This window comes from Heloderma suspectum, chromosome 2 (assembly GCF_057233095.1).
Source record: "Heloderma suspectum isolate Gila_16-S chromosome 2, 16-S_ref, whole genome shotgun sequence".
Taxonomy (NCBI): domain Eukaryota; kingdom Metazoa; phylum Chordata; class Lepidosauria; order Squamata; family Helodermatidae; genus Heloderma; species Heloderma suspectum.
In genome coordinates this window covers 357,164,659-357,187,932 of record NC_139459.1, presented here as the reverse complement: position 1 = coordinate 357,187,932, position 23,274 = coordinate 357,164,659, and the positions used below count along the sequence as shown (strand labels likewise).

The following is a 23,274-nucleotide window of genomic DNA, read 5'->3' as shown; positions in this document are numbered from 1 at the left end:
TCAGATCTGGCATTTGGGGATGAAGATGCAACCCAATAACCCCCAAATGCAGGAAAGATAGAGAACACCTACACAACTACCATACAGTTCCCTTTCATGTGCAGGTAGGTTGGAGCAAAGGAAATGGAAATCTTTACAGTGAAATGGCCATCCATTTTCATTATTCATTCATCACTATTCAAAGTGTACTTTTTTTTCTTAAGTACACTGAGAAGATCGAGATTGGCTAGAATAACATCTAAAAGTCCTTCACTACCAAGGCCAGTACATCGCTTTCATTATTTCCTGCTGTACAAAACATCTGTAGTCAAACATCAGATGTCATTTTTAAGTTTCATCATCAAATGCTCTTTTTTGTTTAGATCTGGCCTCCATACAATAATGTAGCATTTGGGGATAAAGATGCAACCCAATAACCCCAAACTGGAGGCCAAGATAGAGAAGACCTGCACGGCTACCATGTATTTCCCTTTGGTACTCAGGTACGTTGGCACAAAGGACACCCAAACACTGCAAAACACCAACATGCTGAAGGTGATCAACTTGGTTTCATTGAATGCCCCAGGCAGCTTCCTAGCAAGGAAAGCTACAGTGAAACAGATGCCAGCCAGAAAGCCCATATAGCCAAGTGCTGTATAAAACAGGACAACAGAGCTTTCGTTACATTGCAGGATGATCTGCCCATGTTGGGAATGCATGTCAGAGTCTGGAAATGGAGGAGAGATTCCCAACCACAGAATGCAGATGCCCACTTGAACACTAGAGCAAGAAATGACAAGAGTGTTGGCCAAACTCTTCCCCAGCCATTTCCTCATCCTGTTCCCGGGCTTTGTGGCCATAAATGCCACCACCACCGTGAGGGTTTTTGCCAACATAGAAGAAACGGCAACTGAGAAGATGATGCTGAAGGCAGTTTGTCGGAGGAGGCAAGTCACCTTCATGGGCTGACCGATGAATAGGAAGGAGGACAAGAAGGAAAGCATGAGGGAGATGAGGAGAATGTAGGTGAGGTCACGGTTGTTGGCTTTGACTACTGGAGTTTCTCGGTATTTAATGAAGATTCCCAAAAGAAGAGCTGTGGTTAGGGACAAGAAAAGGGAAAAGAGAACTAGGATGATCCCCAAAGTTTCTTTGTAGTTCAGGAAGTTCATAAGCTTAGGAACACACTGATCTCGGTCCTTGTTTGGATGCTTATCATCTGGACACTTGTTGCAATGGGCTGCATCTGAAAAGAAGAGCAGCATTGCAAGAATTTAGTTGCCATCAATTACAGCCTATATGCCACAAGGCAAGATAAAGTCAGGGATTTGGGGGAGGGCATGAACTAACAGTGTGAAATGAGCCTGAGAAGAGGCTCATTTCAAAATTCATTGCTACAAGGATGCAAATGGCGGCTGCCGTAGCCACCGCCATTTGCGTCCCTGTATTGTGCCATGATAGGCTATGTAAATATTTACATAGCCTATCATGGCAAGCAAAAAACAAAGAAACAGTGGACGCAAATGGCAGCAGCTACGGTGGCCGCCATTTGCATTCCTTTTTTTTGCCATTTTAGCCTAAGTAAATATTTACGTAGGCTATTACAGTGGGGGGGGGGGGAAGGGAACGCAAATGGCGGCCATTACGCCATTTACATTCCCTTTTTTTCCACCGTGATAGCCTATGTAAATATTTACGTAGGCTAAAACGGCAAAAAAAAGGGAATGCAAATGGCGGCCTCCGTAGCTGCTGCCATTTGCGTCCACTGTTTCTTTGTTGTTTGCTTGCCGTGATAGGCTATGTAAATATTTACATAGCCTATCACGGCACAATACAGGGACGCAAGTGGCGGTGGCTACGGCAGCCGCCATTTGCATCCCTGCAGGCTGCCCAGAGGCTGGATGTCCAGCTGCGGGCGGCCCTAGCTAGCAGCTCCACGGAATCTCCACAGAGCGGAGCCAGCCAGCCAGAATTTCGGGGGGAGGGACAGAACGCCTCCCCCCTACCGCGAATATCACCCTTCAAAAAGGTAAGTGACTTTCGCACATCCCTAGGAAAGACTATAGCAGCCTTTCTGAGTAAAGAAGAGAAAACCATGGAACTGGAAATAGATCGAGCTTATAGACTGAGTTCGACATATGCAAAAACCAAAGGTCTACCCAGAGATATTATTGTCCATTTTGTAAAGAAAACTACAAGGGATTCAATTCTCCAGAAACACTATAATAATAAAACAAAACTGAAGATGGTGGACAAAGAGATTATCGTCATGAAAGATATTCCTGGAAGATTTCTGAGGAAAAGGAGAGATTGTGCATTTTTAACAACAACCCTGAAACAGAAAAAGATCATGTTTAGATGGGAATTCCCAGAAGGTGTGGTCTTTTCTTACCGAGAACGGAGATTTAAGTTGAACTCAGTTCAAAAAGCAAGAGAGTTCCATCGAACTTATGGAAAAGATTGGACAGACCTACAACCTGATATCCAAGAAGAGGACAGCACTCAGGGTGTAGCAGGTGGAAATTAAGAATATACCTTAATCTTATATTTTAAAACAGATGGATTGCAAATTTTTAACTTGGAATATTAATGGGGTGAATGCTCCTCAAAAGAGAAAGAAAATATTTTACTATTTACAAAAATTGCAACAAGATATAAGATGCTTACAAGAAAGTCATATTAAGAAAGAAGATACCAAATATTTAATGAATAAAAAATTAGGTGAAGAGTTTATAACTGCAAGCCGAAAAAAGAAAAATGGAGTAGTTTTATATATTAAGCCACATTTGGGTCCAGAATTGGTATTGTCAGATGACAAGGTCATTTTGTGGGAGTTAAAAATTACACTGAATGGTGAATCAACATTGATTTTAGTAGGGATGTACGAAAGTCACTTACCTTTTCGAAGGGTGACATTCGTGGTGGGTGGGAGGCGCTCCGTCCCTCCCCCCCCGAACTTCTAGCCGGCTGGCTCTGCTTCACGGGGATTTTGTGGAGCTGCTGGCCGGCTCTGCCAGCGGCCGGACATCCGGCTGCTGGCTAGCATGGATGCCGCCGTTTGCGTCCCTGCAGTCAGCCGTGATAGGCTACGTAAATGTTTACGTAGCCTATCATGGCTGATTTAAAAGAAAAAAAAATGCGTATGCAAATGGCGGTGCCCATGGGCATGATAGGCTACGTAAATCGTCACTTAGCCTATCACAGGTGACTTAAAAAAATAAAAAAGCGCGTACGCAAATGTTTACGTAGACTATGGCGACCAAATAAGGAACGCGAATGGCAGCTCCCTATGGGGGCCGCCATTTGCGTACGCACTTTTTTTTTTTTTAAAGTCACCCGTGATAGGCTACGTGGCGATTTACGTAGCCTATCACGGCTGACTTTGCAGATCTAGCCGTGATAGGCTACGTTAATCATCATGTAGCCTATCACGGGGGCGTTTTTGTTTTTTTTAACTGTTTAGTTTGCGGCTGGGCGAGGCGAGGCGCCTCCTCCCCGGCCTGAATTTCGGCCAGGTGAGGTGGGAAGCCTCCCCCCCGGCCTGAATTTTGGCCAGGCGAGGCGGGAAGCCTCCCCCCCTGGCCTGAACTTCGCGGGGGGAGCAACGAAGTGCCTCCCCCCCACCACGGGAAATGTTCGAGGACAGGTAAGTGACTTTCGTCCACCCCTAGCCCCAGGTAAGTCCCATCCCGGGGGGTGGCGGGGGGTGGCAGACTGTTCTGCCACCCATTTCGGGGGGCGCTGGCATTCGGCCTCCCCTAGATTCGTGGCGAAATTCTCTGACATCCCTGGTTTTTAGGGGTTTATGCACCTAATGACCAGAAAGCAGAATTTTATGAGGATCTCTTATCCAAACTCGTGGATCTAACTTTTGACTTTTGGTGTTCAGTGGGAGATTGGAATGGGGCGATTGCACCTCACATTGATAGAGTATCGGAGAAAAAAAATAAAGAGTAGTCAAGGGAAATTACCTAAAAGATTTTTTGAATTGATGGACAATTTGGCTTTAGTAGATGTATGGAGAGATTAAAATGGAAACTCAAAAGAATATACATATTTTTCAGAAAGACATAAATCTTTTTCAAGGATTGATATGATTTTGACAACTAAAGAGCTTGCTACAAAGATTGGCAAAATACAAGTTCTACCAAGATCATTTTCGGACCATAACCCTTTATCTATGTCATATGTGAAAAGAAGCACTACTTTTAGATGGAGATTGAATGAAAGGATATTTCAAAATAAAAGTATTGTTGATGACACTAAAAAGAAACTGAGGGAATTTGTTGAATTGAATCTGGACAAGGGAACAAATATCCGAACAGTATGGGATGCAAGTAAGGTCTATATGAGAGGTTATTATATACAACAAAACACACAACTGAAAAAGAAAGGGGAAGAGAAAGCACAAAATATTCTAAAACAGATAAAGGAGAAAGAAGAATTCCTAAAGAAAAAAACAGGAAAGGCAAGTCTCCTATGACAGATTAAATTACTCCAACAACAATTGTCGATGTTAACAGTCCAGGATATGCAAAAAAATTAAACTTCGTAAAACAAAGATATTTTGAATTTGCTAATAAACCAGGAAGATGGTTTGCCTGTAACCTTAGAAAGAAAAAGAAAAGAAAACAATTGTGAAAATAAGCGAAAGTGGATTAGAATTAACTGATAATGTGGCAATTCAGAAAGCCTTTTATCAATATTATTCAAATTTTTATAAAGGACAGGATATCTCCCCAGAATTACTGGATAAATATATCCATAAACAAAACCTACAAAAAATTACTAAGGAACAAAAACAAATGATGAATGGCCCAGTAACAGTAAATGAAATGGTGGAAGCAATAAAAAAAAATTAAATTGGGAAAAACTCCGAGACCAGATGGAACATTAGGATTATATTACAAGAAGTATGAAGAAGAAATTTTACAACCATTGAAAAATATGATGAACAGTATTTTAGAAAAGGGGGAGATACTGGAAATATGGAAAAGAGCCAGCAAGGTTATGCTCAAAATCCTACAAGCTAGGCTTCAGCAGTATGTGACCCAAGAACTACCGGACGTACAAGCTGGGATTCGAAGAGGCAGAGGAACTAGAGATCAAATCACCAACATTCGCTGGATCATGGAGAAAGCAAGAGAATTCCAGAAAAACGTCTATTTCTGCTTCATTGACTATGCTAAAGCCTTTGATTGTGTGGATCACAACAAACTGTGGCAAATCCTTAAAGAGATGGGGGTACCAGACCACCTTACCTGTCTCCTGAGAAACCTGTACGAGGGTCAAGAAGCAACAGGAAGAACCAGACATGGAACAACTGATTGGTTCCAAATTGGGAAAGGAGTACGACAAGGCTGCATATTGTCGCCTTGCTTATTTAACTTATATGCAGAGTACATCATGAGAAACGCCGGGTTGGATGAATCGCAGGTCGGAATTAAGATTGCCGGGAATATCAACAATATCAATATCAATCTGAGGTATCAACAACCTCAGATACGCAGACGACACCACCCTAATGGCAGCAAGCGAAGAGGATCTAAAGAGCCTCTTGTTGAGGGTGAAAGAGGAGAGTGCAAAAGCTGGTTTGAAACTCAACATTAAAAAAATGAAGATCATGGCATCTGGCCCCATCACTTCCTGGCATATGGAAGGGGAAGAAATGGCAGCAGTGACAGATTTTATATTCTTGGGCTCCAAGATCACTGCAGACGGTGACTGTAGCCATGAAATTAAAAGACGCCTGCTCCTTGGGAGGAAAGCTATGGCAAACCTAGACAGCATAGGAAGAAGCAGAGACATCACTTTGCTGACAAATGTCCATCTAATCAAAGCTATGGTTTTCCCAGTAGTAACGTATGGCTGTGAGAGCTGGACTATAAGGAAGGCTGAGCACCGAAGAATTGATGCTTTCGAACTGTGGTGCTGGAGAAGACTCTTATGAGTCCCCTGGACTGCAAAGAGGTCCAATCAGTCCATCCTAAAGGAAATCAACCCTGAGTGCTCATTGGAAGGACAGATCCTGAAGCTGAAGCTCAAATATTTTGGCCACCTAATGCGAAGAGAAAACTCTCTGGAAAAGACCCTGATGCTGAGAAAGACTGAAGGCAAAAGGAGAAGGGGACGGCAGAGAATGAGATGGCTAGATAGCATCACTGATGCAATGAATATGGACTTGAGCACGCTCCGGGAGAGAGCGCAGGACAGGAAGGCCTGGTGTGCTATGGTCCATGGGGTCACGAAGAGTTGGACACGACTGAATGACTGAACAACAACATATAGAACATTAATACCTAAAGAAGGACAGGATTTAACCTCAACAAAAAACTACAGACCAATCTCATTATTGAACAATGACTATAAGATATTTGCAACAATTCTGGCAGAAAGGCTCAAGAAAATATTGCAGGAGTTTGTATGTGAGGACCAAAGTGGTTTTTACCAAGGAGACAGATGAGAGATAATGTAAGAACCGTCTTGATATGTGGTGGAATATTTGGAAAAACATCAGAAAAACAAGCTGCTCTGATCTTTTTAGATGCAGAGAAAGCATTTGATAATCTCAATTGGAAATTTTTTAATTAAGACTTTAGAAGAACTGGACTTTGGAGAAAACTATATAGAACCGGTGAAATAGGTATATACCGATCAAAATGCTCAAATAATTATAAATGGGGATTTGACTAAACCTTGTGAGATACAAAGAGGAACAAGACAAGGTTGCCCATTGTCACCACTACTGTTTTTATTAGTTTTAGAATTATTGAACAGAGATATAAGACAAGATGATCGAATTACAGGAATAAAGATTAAAAAGGAGAAATATAAGGGCTTTTGCAGATGACTTGGTGTTTATGTTGGAAGAACCTTAAATTTGAATTGAATTAAATTTGAATTGAATTAAATTTGAATTGAAATTTTAATGAAAAAATTAAAAAGAATTTGGATCAGTGGAAGGGTTCAAAGTTAATAAACAGAAAACAAAGATGTTAACAAAGAATATGAATGTTCAAGAAAAAAAAGTTGATGGATAAGACTGGCTTCCAAATTGAAAAGAAAGTAAAATATTTGGGAGTCTTTTTGACAAATATGAATTGTATGCTTTTTCAAAATAACTATGTTAAAGTGTGGAATGAAATTAAACAAGACCTATTACAATGGAGGGGAAATACAACTATCACTTTTGGGAAGAATTGCAACGGTCAAACTGAATGTATTACCTAGAATGTTATTTTTGTTTCAAATGATACCTATTATTACATCAGATTTAAGCAGTGGCAGAGAAATATAACAAAGTTTATATGGCAAGCAAAAAAAAAAAAGAGTTAAAATAAAAATTTTACAACTTACAAAGGAAAGATGTGGCTTGGGATTACCAGGTTTTAAAACCTATGTTTCTGCCTACTGCTTGATGTTGATGAAGGAATGGGTGACATTGAAAAATAGAAGACTTTTAGCAAGACATGAATTGAGATATGGGTGGCATGGTTATTTGTGGTATGATAAAACAAAAGTGAATGTAGATTTTAATAATCACTGTATAAGAAGGGCTGTATTAAGAATTTGGAATAAATATAAATTAAGGCTCTATCAAAAAATACCACGTTGGATATCATCACAAGAAGCAATGCATAGAAGAGATTTTGATAGCACACATAAATGGATAAGGTATAATGATTTACTGGAACTGTCACAAGGGGAATATTAGTTAAAATCAAGGGAAAGCTTCTTGGAAGAAGGTCATGTCTGTCAGTGGTTTTCATATTTGCAACTTAAAGAAAGGTTTAAAATAGAGGAGAAAAATTGTGGATTTGAACAAACAGAATCTGAGTTTGAAACAGCACTGTGTACAAATGATGAACATATTATTGCTAAACTGTATAAATTACTGTTAAAGCATGAGACCGAGGATGAACAAGGAAAAGATTGTATGGTAAAATGGGCACAAAATGTTGGTCATAATATATCAATGGAAGAGTGAGAAAGTATGTGGGGAAAAGATTTAAAATTTACTTGATGTACAAGTCTTAAAGAGAATTTTTATAAGATGATGTATAGATGGTATATGTCACCATTTAAATTGTCTAAAACGTATAAAGGTGTTTCTGGAAAATGTTGGAAATGTGAAGATCAAGAGGGAATGTTTTATCATTTATGGTGGACTTGTAAAAAAGCTAAAATATTCTGGAAATGAATACAGTCTTTAGCTCAAAGAATAATAAAGACTACTATAGAACAATAGCCAGAAACTTCTTTATTGGGATTAACAGATAAACATGTGAAAGAGAAGGGGGGGACCCTCTTTCTCTACATGACGATGGCTGCAAGGTTATTGCATGCACAGAAGTGGAAGAATGAAAGAATACCAACTGTGAGCGAGTGGATCACGAAAACGATGGAACTGGCAGAGATGGCAAAACTATTATAATTACAGAAGGGTCAACAACTAAATGTATGTTAGATTGGAAACATTTCATAGCATTTGTACAAGAAATAGAGAAAAATGGTATCAATGTATGTGCATTTTGAACTTTGAGATAGTTGATTCTCTTCTTTCTGTTGTTAAAATTAGGAGAAATGAGATAACGTCTGTGAACTCAATGTATGATATGTAACTAAGACAAGACGTAGATAAAAATAATGAGCATTTGTTGTGTAAGGGGAGCCAAAGGTAGATATCTTACAATCTTAAGAGATATTTTAATGTATGTGTATTGTGTGTTTATGTTGTTGTGTTTTGTTTCTGTTTTTTTTTTTTAAAAAAATAAAAATTGTTATATCAAAAAGAATGTGTGCAAGTTTGTAAACAGGTCTAACGACAGCACGTTACATAACAGATGCATTTGTGTAAAGCAGACAGTGGACATGCGAGTGAAAGCACAAAAGGGTGGAACCATGGTTCATACTGAACACTTTTCCAGCTGGCTACTTTTCCTGCGTTAACACAGGATACTTATTTCAACTCACTTTCTGATATTAATTAGTGAATACATTGGTAATTAACTATACACAAAGCCAGAAAGGATCGAATGATTAATAAACCTTCCCCAAAGAGATGTCAGTGGATGTTTGCCCTGTTCAATGACAGCTTTTTGCTCTGGAGTTTCTTACCTTCCTGAGTGGAAATTGTTCCTTCTGCACATGGGGCACAAACGTAGCAACAGATGGGCTCTCCTTCCTGAATCATCTTGGCATATCCAAGCTGACAACTTTGGGTACATCTAGAAAAGGGCACCGTCTGGCCATGAAGAGGAGAAGCGTCAAGGAAAATGTGTCAGTTTGGAGGTGTCATTAATATCAGTGGAAATTAGTTATAGAGTTGGAAAGGGCATCAGAAGGAAGCCCCACCCCTGATTTTATCACCCTTGTTTATCAGCCCTATTTTTGAGAGCTGTATTTGTGGATGGAGGTTAGGGATGTCAGAGAAATCTGCCATGGACTCAAATTAAGCCAGATTCTTTGGAATCCGGCCTCTGGAATCCACAGTGGAATGGCTCCACTTACCTCCGCTCCAGGAGGATTCTGGCCAGAACGGCACTCCAGCTCCATAAACGGCTGCAATTAGGTTAAACTGAGGGCTTTACAGCCACAAGTGGTGTCCACTATGCCATTTGCGGCCGTATTCCTCCCAGTGATACGGTAATGGCAGCCACCATTACCATATTGCCAGCGCTCCGGAGCCAGAGTGCCGTTCCGGCCAGAATCCTTCTGGAGCAGAGTTAAGTGGAGCGGTACGAAGCCAGAGTGTGGCTCTGCACAATCCTTGTGGAGTGGAGCCACTCCAGAGGATTCCAGGGGGAGGAACAGATCACCTCCCCCCCAGGTGGATTTCTCAACTTAACGGAAGGTGGGGAATCCGTAAATCCCTAGTAGAAGTAGGGGGAAGGAGGCATCAAGCTGGTGCTTGGGAGGTACACTTAATTGCACTAAGAGATCCCACATGTTACAGGCCATAGTCTTCCTTAGGGCAGAGGGTCTACATATGTAATAATTCTGGTAAGCCCACTTACCCAAGAGTACACTTTAACATACCTTATAATGTATATTGAAACTAGATTTTTGAGGAAGTGTGATATGGCCACAAAAAGGCAAATGCCATTTTAGGTTACATCAATAGAAGTATACTTTCAAAATGACTGGAAGTAATACTTTCACTCTACTCTGTGCTGGTCAGACCTCACCTTCAATAGTGTGTCCAGTTCTGGACATCACATTTAGAATGATTCAGATACTAGGGATGTCAGAGAATTCCGCCATGGATCTTGGTGAGGCCGAATGCCAGTGCATTCAGCCGCCCAAACTCCGTGGTGGAACAGCCTGCTCCCCGCCCCCCGCGGATCCCCCTCGGGACAAGACTTACCTGGGGTGGATGTTCCGGACAGCGGCGGCTCCAGCGGCAGCTTCGGTGGAGGCGGCGGCTGCTGGTCTTCCGACCAGCTGCCGCCGCCGCCGCCATTTGCAGTCTCCCCCCCCCCCATTCGTGATAGGCTATGTAAAGACTTATGTAGCCTATCATGTCTGGGTTAAAAAAAAATGTACGCAAATGACGGCAGCTATGGCCACCGCCATTTGCATTCCCTATTTTTGGTTGTCTTAGTCTACGTAAATATTTACATAGACTAAGATGGCAAAACTAAGGGGGAACTCAAATAGCGTAGCCGCCGCCATTTGCATACACGTTGTTGTTGTTTTTTTAACCCAGATGTGATAGGCTATGTAAGTCTTTACGTAGCCTATCACGGCTGAATACAGGGACACAAATGGTGGCGGCTACAGCTGCCGTCATTTGCGTCCCTGCTAGCCAGTGGCCAGATGTCCAGCTGCTGGCGCAGCCAGCCGGCGGCTCCACGGAATCCCCACAGAGCGGAGCTGGCCAGGATTCCGGGGGGAGGGATGGAGCACCTCCCCCCCCCCAGCGGAACTCAGCGGAGCCAGGTAAGAGGGGTTTCGTACATCCCTAAGGTAAACTGGAATTAATTCAGACAAGGGCAACAAAGAAAATTGGGGACTCTGAACTATGGCCTACAAGGAAAGAATGAAGGAACTGTGTATATTTAGCCTTGACAAGAGAAGACTGAGGAGGGGTGTGACAGCATTTTTCAAGTGCCTAAAGGGTTGTCACACAGAAGAAGGTCAAAAGCTGGTTTACCAACTACGCCCTTATCTGGACAGAGATAGCCTAGCTACAGTGATCCATGCTCTGATAACTTCTCGTCTGGATTACTGCAATGCGTTATACGTGGGGCTGCCTTTGAAAATGGTCCGGAAACTTCAGCTGGTCCAAAATAGGGCAGCAAGATTGTTAACAGGGACTGGCCTGCGAGCTCATATTACACCAGGACTTTTCCAGCTGCCCTGGCTGCCAGTCCATTTCTGGGCCCGATTCAAAGCGCTGGTGTTAACATTCAAAGCCCTTAACGGCTTGGGGCCAGGTTACCTGAAGGATCGCCTCCTCCCATATGTGCCTGCCCGGACCTTAAGATCATCATCAGCGTCCCTTCTCCGTGAGCCCCTGCCAAAGGAAGTGAGGCGGGTGGCTACTAGGAGGAGGGCTTTTTCTGTTGTGGCACCCCGGCTCTGGAATGAGCTCCCTAGTGAGGTTCGCCTGGCGCCTACATTGTACTCCTTTCGGTGCCAGGTGAAGACCTTTTTATTTTCCCAGGCATTTTAGCTTTCTAAATTTTTATCTTTGCTGTTTTAAATCTATATTTTAAACTCCTGTACTGCTGCTAGGTTTTATTGTGGTTGTATTGTTATATTGTGGTTTTAATGTTCTATATATTTTAAATTGTTTTATTGTGTGTTGTTTGGTTTTAGTTTTTGTGAACCGCCCAGAGAGCTTTGGCTATTGGGCGGTTTTAAAATTAAAAAAAAAATAAAATTGTTCGGTATCATCCAAGACCGTAGACATGAAATGATGAGGTTCAGTTACATGAAGGAAGGTTTTGACTGACTGTCAGGAAAACCTCATAACTATCAGAGCACTCAGACAATGGAACCAATTGCCTAAGGAGGCAGTGGGCTCTTCATCACTGGAGGTTTTCTAGAAGAGACTAGACAGCCCTCTGTCAGGAATGCTCTGAACTGGCTTCATGCAGTGAGCAGGGGGTTGGACTCAATGGCCTCAATTACCCCTTCCAAATCTATGTTTCTGAACATTGTACCAGCATTTAGACACACAAAGACCCTTTGATCAAAATGTGTTGGGCTCTCTTCAGATCATGAATTGGCACTGTCTTCAGTGAGAAGGATCAGGGAGCCGAAGTCATGTGAAAGACCTTTACCTGAGACTAGGGATGTCAGAGAATTCCACCATGGACTCCAGTGAGGCTGGATTTTTTAGAATCCAGCTCCCCAGAATCCTTGGCGGAATGGCCTCCCCCCCCCGCCACCCCGCAGAATCCCCTCGGGACGGAGTATACCTGGTGGTGGATGCAGCGGCTCCATGGAGCCACCGCAGAGCATGGCTGGCTGGGGAGGATTCTGGGGGTAGGGACGGAGCACCTACCCCCCCCACTGCGGATTGCCCGGCATGGAGCCAGGTAGGGCTTTCATTCATCCCTACCTAACACCCCAAAGAGTACACAATAATGGGATAAATTGACAAATAATCTGACCTGTCATAAGGCAGCAGCTTATTTTCCAGTGGAAAACAGAAAGCTCAGGACAAAGCAGAAACAGGTTTCAGCAGAAATGAACAATCAACATTCATGTGGAGCTGACTAGGCCAGGCTTATAAAGCCTTCTGTTTCATGTATGCAACACCTGGGGGGCATTCTGTTCTTGGCTTGTTTCCTGAGTCTCTGCCCTTTTCCAGTCTATCCCTGACCTTGATCTGTTCCCAGGGAGAACTATGCATTTGTTGCTGAATCCGCAGTTCCCTAGACCAGGCCAGACCAGGCCTGGTCAACTGCCTCATCCAAAGTCAGGGCCATAACCAGGTTTGAAGGACCCCTGAGCAACATGTCCTACGGTGGGTCCTCCCCTCTGTCAAAGTCCTCTGCTGGGCCTATCTGCCTGCAGTGACCAAGCTCCAAGTAGCACTGGGCTAGCCACCCTTTTAATTTCCCATAATACTCATACTGAAGTCTATGATGTCAATCATTGTTCATTGATCCAGCTGACCCAGTTCAGGGGAATGAGCAGAGCTGAACTCCCCGTCACCCCCTCCCAAGATGTCCAAGGTGATTTCGACAGCAAAAACAGAGCTGAGATTCCACTCTCAGTAGAAGGCATTAATCACTTCCCAGAAGCAGCTGATCAGCCCTGTCCAGCTGGATGTTGTAATGAACCAGGACAGACAACGGCCAAGCAGACTTGCCTCACTTTTCCAATATGCAAGGCTTGGTGGTGCTCTGGACTCATCATCTGACTACCCATGTCTTGGTTGAGGCAGATGTGAGCTGTTTTACCACCAAAGGGTCTAGCAACCGGGGTGTCCGGTGTGGTGTCCACAGGTACCAGGATGCTTTCAGCAACCTGTTGGCACCCAAGAAGCCCCGTATCCCACACTACAGAAAGAAATGATAGAGTAAAGCCATGTGACCCCCTTTCAACTGTGAACTTACTTGTTCAGGATGCCTCTAGCCCCATGTGGGCTAAGAGGCATTCTCAGCAAATGAAGGTGGTGGCCTGGGCTTTGGGGGAAGTGCACCAAAACTGAGTGTTAAAGTGAACAGAAAGGAAAGTGCTGTACGCTTGGGGGCGGGGGGAGCAATGGTGATGATGCATAATGGTCAGCGGAGGAACGAGCACAGTGGTGTGGGGCTGTCAGGAGGTTGGGGTGGATTACAGGGCAATGGTGGAGTTACTTGCCTTTTGGCCTCACCACTTTGCCTTCTGTGAAATGGGTGTCATGGGACAGGTATGCCCGCAATAACAGCACCCACAGTACTTTGCAAAATTTCAAACGTGCCCTCAAGCCCAACAATTTTGGGGACCTCTGGCCTAGCAAACTTCACAGCAAACTTCTGAGGGTTCCTTAAAATCATGCTACACCCTTTCTGTTCATACGCACTGTGTTATTTCACTAGAGATGAATGGGATAGGTAGTACAGCTTTCAGTATCACACACAATACCTAATAAGTGATACAGCTTCAGGCTGCAATCCTCTTCCCACTTTCCATTGAACTCAATGGAAAGGGCCCACTGAACTCAATGAGACATATCCAGAGTAGACATTGCCTGGTAGGAGATATTGAAGGGCATCACAAGAAACTGGTGTTTCTCCCCACCTGGTTAAACCACCTGGGCCACCGAATGGCATTCTGATGAATGGTGAACTTGATCTCTGAGGTGGCCCCTCTCTCTATACTCCCAATGGCCGGTCTAGCCATTGACTTGTTTGGAAATGCCATCCAGTTCACAATATCAAAGTTGGCTACCAGATCCCCATTCTCATCCAAAGAAGCCACATCATTGGAAGTATTATAAAGCTGGAAGTTTCTCAGAAAACGATGAAGCTAGAATGACATAAAAACCCTTATTTTCTAAATGGTCTTCTTGTTAGGCAAAGTAGGGCAGTTCTGGTCAGTTTTTCAGTCCAACCAGGTAATGATTTTTTCATGACACACATACTGTATCTCCATCCCCAGATCACTGTAATCACATCTGACACAAAAATGAGAACTGGACTGTGTCATATTACAGCCTTGGACAGCCCTATGTCAGCCATGAAATCCGAGTCACTCCCAACAGGGCACCTACTGCATGAAATGAACCCACACCATCCACTGAGGAGACACAGATACCACATCTCAGACCACCACACCTAGCTCAGGCCAGGAGTTCCCCATGTAGTCCTTCCACAAACACTAAAAATTGAAGGATTGCTGACCAGGGTGCCTGACCACAGGAACTCTGCCTCCCCATCCCTGCCCAGAGCTGGGTTCAAATCCCCTCTCTCCCATGAAGTTTACTGAGTATTGGACAGACACTAGCTCTCAGCCGAACCTCCCTCATAGGATTGCTGGGCTGGTGAAAATGGGAAGGAGGACCACGTATGCCACCTTGAGCTCTGTGGAGGAAAGGTGGGCATTGTATTTTAATAGCTGTAGGCACGTCATTGTTTTGTGAAGAATTTCATCCCTAGTGGGCCCCAGGAGCTGGGAGGAAAAAGGAGACAGGGAGAGAGAAGGAGAAAAGGAGGAAGTTAGGAGAAAATAAAATAAAAAACCCATAGAAAATTATGGTGTATTAATGAAGTGAAGTTCTGTTTACTTCCAGACCTTGTCTGGGTCCTCCTTACTTAGAAGAAATTACAAAAGTGGGTGTGACGTCCACCCCTCCGTTTACTCTGGCTTTACCCTTTTATCCCTTCATGCCTAGGATAATAACCCTAAAGGGGGGGGGGGACGTCACTGCCAAGTCATCTGTACCCAATGACCTGGCTTACCTTTTACCCAGCCACAATTCATGCCAAGTATGACAATTCTGTTGGGAAGTGAGTGCTGGTTATTATGTGTTTCTGAATAAGGTAGCGTAAATGAAGACAGAGCTCTGGCACAGGAAAACAAAATAAACATTTATTATTTACTAATGTTATTTCAGTGTTATAGGTGTTATCATTCCTTTTCATAGATATTGGTAATTAGCCTAAACCTTCCTCGCTACCCCACTAAATCCTCCCTCCCCATCCAAGATGGTACTCTGTTGAACTCCAAACCCCATATGAGGAAACTGACTGTCAAAACAGGCATTAAACCCTCCTGTAACATCTCTCACTCCCCCTCCCCACTGATAGAACTAAAATGGCCATTCACGCACAAGCCCCATCCAGCTCACAGTTAACCCCTTCTCACCTGTAATACTTTCCCTGCAAAACTAAACACATTCATATCAACAAAACAAAACAGAGCAACATAACAAGCAGGTGACTTTGTCACAGTGGGTTATAAATATAATAAGTCAAATACATAAAATCTATGAAGGACGAGGAATGCCTGCCATGACTGTACCTTTGAACATCCCAACTCATCTCCACCCACCACTCTCATCTGCGTTGGCTGGGACGAGTATGCAGCATGTAAGGTCTGTGCCACAGCCTGGATAGAATTGTAGATACTGTAGGCATCTTGGGATAAGATCATTTCAATCACATCCTGGGGCAGGTTCTCCCAGTTCTCTTTTTCTCTGCATCTTTGCCAGAGTTTCACAGACAACACATGCCTGGAAGAGAAACAATGAAATACTCTGTCCCCGAACTGCATGATAGCAAAGAGAAATTGCTCAAGGTTGCCATATTGTGTCCTTTTGTGTACCTTGATTAAAAAACTGAAAGCAACATGGGTGTGCTGGAGATCAAACATTTCCTTTAGTACTCCTACACTGAGGTCCGGGAAAGCTGTTGCAATCCAAACTTTCCCCACAGTTGATTTTTTTCTCATTTCAACTACATGCATCAATGCTCTTATTTTAAAGATGATCTGAGGGTCCACTGGACAAACAATTACATTGACCTGAGTGTCCATTAAGCTCAAAATCATGTTGAAGTTTAGTCTCCTCCAATTCATCACTGGGATGCTTCCTGAGAAGGCAATGCAAATCCCGTTCTTTCTGACCATGGATGTGAAGGTTCTCAGGAACCTCTCTCCACTGTCATTTTCTCGGCCCAGGAGACCGATCCAAGTCCATCTGAAATGCAGGAGCAGTTTGACAATCCCCAGGTAAGAAGGTTCTTGTTTTGGGACCATCCGGTAGAAAAAAGGGGACTTTTTTCTATGCTCTGGAACTTGACTGATGACACCAAAACTGACCTGTAAGGAGAGAAAGAAATGGATGTTTTGTCTTGCCCTCAGAGTCAGAATTCAGGTGTTTGTTAATTTAGAATTATCACTAAGCAGCCATTGGCTACCACTTCACTACTCTAAAGTAACAGACCTTTCTGAATTTCAATATACAGTGAATGTTTAGGTCTCCCAGAGTCCTCTTTTAGCATGTTTTATCATTTCTAACCCACTCACTGGTTCCCCACAAATCCCTTTTTCCTCTTTCCCTTCCTTCCCACACCATACACATCCCATCCATCCATTTCTGTCAGGGCTTCCATATTGGATATTTCTCTTAAGCACAGAAGTTTAAACCTCCAAACCAAAGAAATAAAGGACTGTCAGATGTAATTCATAGGACACGTGCTGATTTTGAATTCCCCATTGAGAAATTCATGCTTACAATATCTTTTGCAGACCCTTGACACCCTGCTGAGGTGTTGTCCTATATATTCTGCATACTATGCTGTCGGGATGTGCATTGGAATTGAAAGAAGCCCAAAGCCTGGCCACATCTGGGGCTCTTTGGACCATTTCTGGTGCTTCCCAAGGTGGAGCAGCCTTCCGTCTGAAGCTGCCAGAACTGAACCTGGGCCAGAAGGAGGATTTCTTTTGATTTGTGCTTGGAGATACAAATGTTCTATCTCCTCTCCAAGTAGCATTTTTTGGTTCCCTTTCTCTAAAATGCTGATGAGCAGAGGGAAGGAGGGAGTGTGGTTGAATGACTGACAGGCCCACCTTCTTATCCTAGGACATGTTCTACCAGGGGCTCCAATCATTATGCTTTGGAGGACAGCAAAGATGGGACCATGGGATGTCCATTTTTTCAACACCAAACAGTCTTCCCTATGAAAAAAGCCTTAAACATTTTTTTCTTTAAAAAACCAGAGCATAGTACATTTACCATATATTTCCCTTTACTGTACAAATATAGGGAGAATCCATCAGCTGCATGGATTCTCCCTATATTTGTGTTTGTATTCTATTTATAATTGGATTTATTTTATTTGCCCTAGTCTGAGGAAACACTTTGACATATATTGCTGCTTATTTCCCTGATTATTATATATAATCCCATATTGTATAGAAATCAGAAGTTTTGACTTTGCCTAGTTTCAGTTGATATGTCATAGAATCATAGAATAGTAGTGTTGGAAGGGGCCTACAAGGCCATTGAGTCCAACCCCCTGCTCAATGCAGGAATCCAAGTCAGAGCATCCCTGACAGATGGCTGTCCACCTTCATCTTGAGTGTCCAGCCTTGTCTTTTTTTTTTGTCTGAGGCAGAGTCCTTGTCCTCCACAGGTGATTCCTGCCATGGTCTACTGGCAGATCCTGGACATTGCTTGCAGTGGGTGGATCCTGGTCTTCCAGCCCTTCCTCTGAGGTGGAGTCTTCCAGGGGCGTGAGAGATGCACTGGTGCAATACAGGATGAGTCTAGCGATTCTAATGAATTCTCCCTGACAATGTTTGATACAGTTTAATTTGATTGAGTCATTCATCATGTATCTCATGAGGGCAGACCTGTGTTTAGATGAGGGGAGCGACTCCCCCTCACCAGGCCCACTGTAGAAAAGATGACATCAAGGAAGCATAGCCCCACCTGGAAGTCACCCCTACGTTTGTCTCCCTCTCCCATGTGAGATGCACAGACAGAGGGTCTCAGCTGGTGGTGCCAGGGACAGCAGCTGCTTAACTCATTGCCGGAGGAGTCCCTGGCTTCCCAAGGCTTCTGGTTCCATTCAAAGCTATTCAGCTGCTCATCCTGGTGTGGACCATGTCAGGCTGCCCTGCATCCATACTGTTATCTCCAACGAGAGCTGGGAGATATATCAGTGGGGATGGGGGGGGGGCTGTCTGACCCTCCTGTGCTGGGAAGACTGGCCGCTCGTCCGAGCACAAGCAACTCAGCCCCAGGATTAGGCCTGCAGGTTGGAGGTTCTCCCCCCACAATTTACCCTTTACATTCCGCTCCACTGCTGTCCCAGTGCAAATAGCGTTGCCCTTATTTTCGCTGTAGTCTACGTAAATCTTTACGACCAAAGATTTGGTCTTACTACAGCGACCAAATAAGGAACGGGAATGGCGGCTCCACATGGGGGCCGCCATTATCCGTACGCACTTTTTTTTTTTTTTTTAAAGTCACCCGTGATAAGCTACGTGACGATTAACGTAGCCTATCACGGCTGACTTTGCAAATCTAGCCGTGATAGGCTATGTTAATCGTCACGTAGCCTATCACGGGGGTGTTTTTGTTTTTTTTCTTTGACTGGAATGGCGGTGGCGGCAGCTGGTCGAAAGACCGGCTGCCACTCCCGCCCCGGACGAACACCCGCCGAACCGCCGGCTGGACCCGCCGCCGGGAGGGATATTCGGCAAAGGTAAGTCCCGTCCCGGGGAGGGGTGCGGAGAATTTCTCCCTGAAACATGTTCAGGGGGCCGAACACATTGGCGCTCGGCCCCCCGAAGTTTCGGGGAGAAATTCTCCGCCATCCCTAGAAAAATCTCTGTGATGTGTTCCATCTTCATATTAACAGGCCAAAATACTGGGGGTGAGGGAAGGGGAAGCAAATTATACCCCCTCCCCCAAATTGAGGACTCCCTTTCAACATGAACTACTACATCGATCCTTCTGAAACTATGCGAAGTTCTTAGCTGGGCAGACCTCTTGGTATCCTGTCATTTTTAGAACAATTGTCCACAAGGAACATAGGAGGATAATGACATCATCTTTGGGATACCATCAAAACATCAATTTTGCTCTTGAATGGAAACCCCTGCACCTATTAATCTAAACGTTGTCAGGACCACTCCCCTAAGGAGGGTCAACTATACCTGAAAATGTCACCTAATGTGCCAAGAATTTTTTTTAAAAAGCAGCAGCAGTTCCTTTAAGAGAAAAAGCAAGTATAAAGGGATGTAGCACGAAGACACCAGCAACTATTTGGTAGCATAATCCCCTTCTCAGTAGCTGATATGCCTGCAGATATCATCCAATTCTGGCAAAGAGAAAACAGTTATCCTCATTTTAGAAAAATTTCCATGACAGTCCAAGGCAGGCATGGGTTTCTGAATTTCAGCTCAGGTTTGGCATCCCAGTTGAAGCGGATGGCCGCTGAATTGGTCCAAACCAAATTCAGCTGTTTCTGAAGTACTGAATCGGGGTCCAAGCAGGATCTGGGGTCAGTACACAATGCTCCTGTACAGTGGTTTCCCCCTCTTTCCCTAGCAGAGCTCACCAGTGATTCCTTGTCCTATGGTGGGATGGCAGGAAGGGGAATTTTGCACTGTGTATATGAACGGACAGAGAGGCTTACATTACAAAAAATGTACCAAAAAGTGAACTCTTTTGTCCACAAACGCATATGCCATAATAAACATTTAAGTTGTTCATGTGCCACAAGACTCTTTGTCCTTTAAGCGAAAAGAAAGTGGTTCAACGGTAATTTAATTAAAAGACTGGTTATATATATATATATATATATATATATATATATATATAATCAGTGTGTGTGTGTCTGTATACACACACACACACACACAATCTAAACCATTCAGGTATGACCTAAATCATATCCCTTATGACTATACAGTGCAGGTGAGGAATAGATGTAAGGGATTAGACCTGATAGACAGAGTGCCTGAGGAACTATGGACAGAGGTCCATAACATTGTTCAAGAGGCAGCAACTCAATCCATCCCAAAGAAAAAAGAAATGCAAGAAAGCAAAGTAGCTGTCCGATGAGGCTTGACAAGTAGCTGAGGAAAGAAGGGAAGCGGAAAACAAGGGAGAAAGGGGAAGATATACCCAACTGAATGCAGAGTTCCAGAAAATAGCAAGGAGAGACAAGAAGGCCTTCTTAAATGAACAATGCAAAGAAATCGAGGAAAACAACAGAATGGGAAAGGCTAGAGATCTCTTCAAGAAAATCCAAGATATCAAGGGAACGTTTTGTGCAAAGATGGTCATGATAAAGGACAAAGAAGGCAGGGACCTAACAGAAGCAGAGGAGATTAAGAAGAGGTGGAAAGAATACACAGAAGAACTATACAGGAAAGATCTGAATGTCCCTGATAGCCATGATAGTGTGGTCACTGAACTTGAGCTGAACATTCTCGAGAGTGAAGTCAAGTGGGCCTTAGGAAGCATTAGTAACCACAAAGCTAGCGGAGATGACAGTATTCCAGCTGAGCTATTTAAAATCCTAAAAGATGATGCTGTTAAAGTGCTGCACTCAATATGCCAACAAATTTGGAACACTCAACAGTGGCCACAAGACTGGAAAAGGTCAGTTTACATTCCAATTCCAAAGAAGGGCAATGCCAAAAAGTGTTCAAAGTACCGCAAAATTGCACTCATTTCACATGCCAGCAAGGTGATGCTCAAAATCCTACAAGCTAGGCTTCAGCAGTATGTGAACCGAGAACTACCAGAAGTACAAGCTGGGTTTCGAAGAAGCAGAGGAACTAGAGATCAAATCGCCAACTTTCACTGGATCATGGAGAAAGCAAGAGAATTCCAGAAAAACGTCTATTTCTGCTTCATTGACTACGCTAAAGCCTTTGATTGTGTGGATCACAACAAACTCTGGCAAATTCTTTAAGAGATGGGAGTACCAGACCACCTTACTTGTCTCCTGAGAAACCTGTAGAAGGGTAAAGAAGCAACAGTATGAACCGGATGTGGAACAACCGATTGGTTCCAAATTGGGAAAGGAGTACGACAAGGCTGTATATTGTCGCCCTGCTTATTTAACTTCTATGCAGAGTACATCATGAGAAACGCCGGGTTGGATGAATCACAGGTCGAAATTAAGATTGCCGGGAGAATTATCAACAACCTCAGATAAGCAGATGATACCACCCTAATGGCAGCAAGCGAAGAGGATCTAAAGAGCCTCTTGTTGAGGGTGAAAGAGGAGACTGTAAAAGCTGGTCTGAAACTCAACATTAAAAAAACTAAGATCATGGCATCTGGCCCCATCTCTTCCTGGCATATAGAAGGGGAAGAAATGGAAGCAGTGACAGGTTTTATTTTCTTGGGCTCCAAGATCACCGCAGACAGTGACTGTGGCTGTGAAATTAAAAGACGCCTGCTCCTTGGGAGGAAAGCTATGGCAAACCTAGACAGCATAGTAAGAAGCACAGACATCACCTTGCCGACAAAGGTCTGTCTAATCAAAGTATGGTTTTCCCAGTAGTAATGTATGGCTGTGAGAGCTGGACTATAAGGAAGGCTGAACGCCAAAGAATTGATGCTTTCGAACTGTGGTGCTGGAGAAGACTCTTATGAGTCCCCTGGACTGCAAGGAGGTCAAATCAGTCCATCCTAAAGGAAATCAACCCTGACTGCTCATTGGAAGGACAGATACTGAAGCTGAAGCTCAAATATTTTGGACACCAAATGTGAAAAGTCACTGGAAAAGACCCTGATGCTGGGAAAGCTTGAAGGCAAAAGGAGAAGGGGATGGTAGAGGATGAGATAGCTAGATAGCATCACCGACGCAATGAATATGAACTTGAGCATGCTCCGGGAGGGAGCGGAGGACAGGAAGGCCTGGCGTGCTATGGTCCATGGGGTCACAAAGAGTTGGACATGACTTAACGACTGAACAACAAAACTTTGTTTTTAGTTACATATTTCAAATATTTATATCTGACTCTTCAGTTTTACAGCTTCCAGGGTGGTTTACAATAATCCCAAAAAATATGACATAGGATTGAGCCTAAATATGTCATATTTAAGTCCCATTCCAATGGGATTGTGTGTGACTTGCTTACATTGCCCCCAGATGGGGATTTTTGCAGGATGTACAGAGGACGTTGTCTTCACTTTGTAACCCTCCTGTATTTCCCTATTGCTTCTTCTGACAGAAGAAAAAATGTATTAACAGGGGTGGGGGAATGGAATGCCTTTGGAGTGTTACTGCTTGGAGCCCTCCATCTGGAGGAATCCTTAGTCTGGATTCAACCCAATATCAAAAAACTGGAAACTCACTGCATACTCCGTACTGTTTCAAAGATCACAAAACCTCCCAGTGCAGGGGTGAGAGGTGGACAAAAGACATGAGAATGTGCACAAAAGGGCAAGTAACATCTCTCACAAACCACATTCAACTCTTTTGATAATCACTGCCTGTCTCCAGCCTTACTTGGTGACGCCCAGCCCATGCCACCTTCTGGACTTCTCTGTAGAGACAGGAATGTGAAATTACTCTCTGCTTGCATCCCCATTCATACCTGTGGAATTTTGAAGATATTGAGCATGGTTGAAATCTGCTGGGAGAGTTCAGAGTCAGCCCCTTGAAGAACTGCCAACAGGTGATTCTGTCTCCCACAGCTGTAGTTGGGAATATTCTGCTCCCCGACAGACATCAGGTCTGTCATGGCCTCATAAGTCATTCTTGCATTGAAATAGTTCTCATAGATGCTGTAGCCAATGGTGATATTGGGCAAGAGCTTTGGATTCTGGTTGATCTCATGAATGGCAAAAAGGAAGGGCAGGACGTACCAGTACCTCAT

At 43.7% G+C, this 23,274-nt stretch overlaps 1 protein-coding gene across 1 annotated transcript; it reads right to left on the bottom strand.

Moving 5' to 3' along the window:
* Positions 1-314: 314 nt before the first annotated feature.
* Positions 315-23,274, bottom strand: LOC146355538 (vomeronasal type-2 receptor 26-like). Its single transcript, XM_084829932.1, has 3 exons — positions 22,993-23,274; positions 13,362-13,464; positions 315-1,225 (listed from the first exon to the last, which is right to left on the bottom strand). The coding sequence occupies exons 1-3, from the start codon at positions 23,272-23,274 to the stop codon at positions 315-317; spliced, it is 1,296 nt and encodes a 431-aa protein (XP_084686058.1).

What these genes read in the sequence shown, in the direction of transcription:
- LOC146355538 (XM_084829932.1), bottom strand. Translation starts at nt 23,274, where the DNA reads ATGAGGTACTGGTACGTCCTGCCCTTCCTTTTTGCCATTCATGAGATC. An exon ending in ATATCTTCAAAATTCCACAG is followed by an intron (nt 13,465 to 22,992) that starts GTATGAATGGGG and finishes GGGTGCCAACAG; the next exon opens with GTTGCTGAAAGCATCCTGGT. An exon ending in CTGCCTCAACCAAGACATGG is followed by an intron (nt 1,226 to 13,361) that starts GTAGTCAGATGA and finishes TCTTCTTTTCAG; the next exon opens with ATGCAGCCCATTGCAACAAG.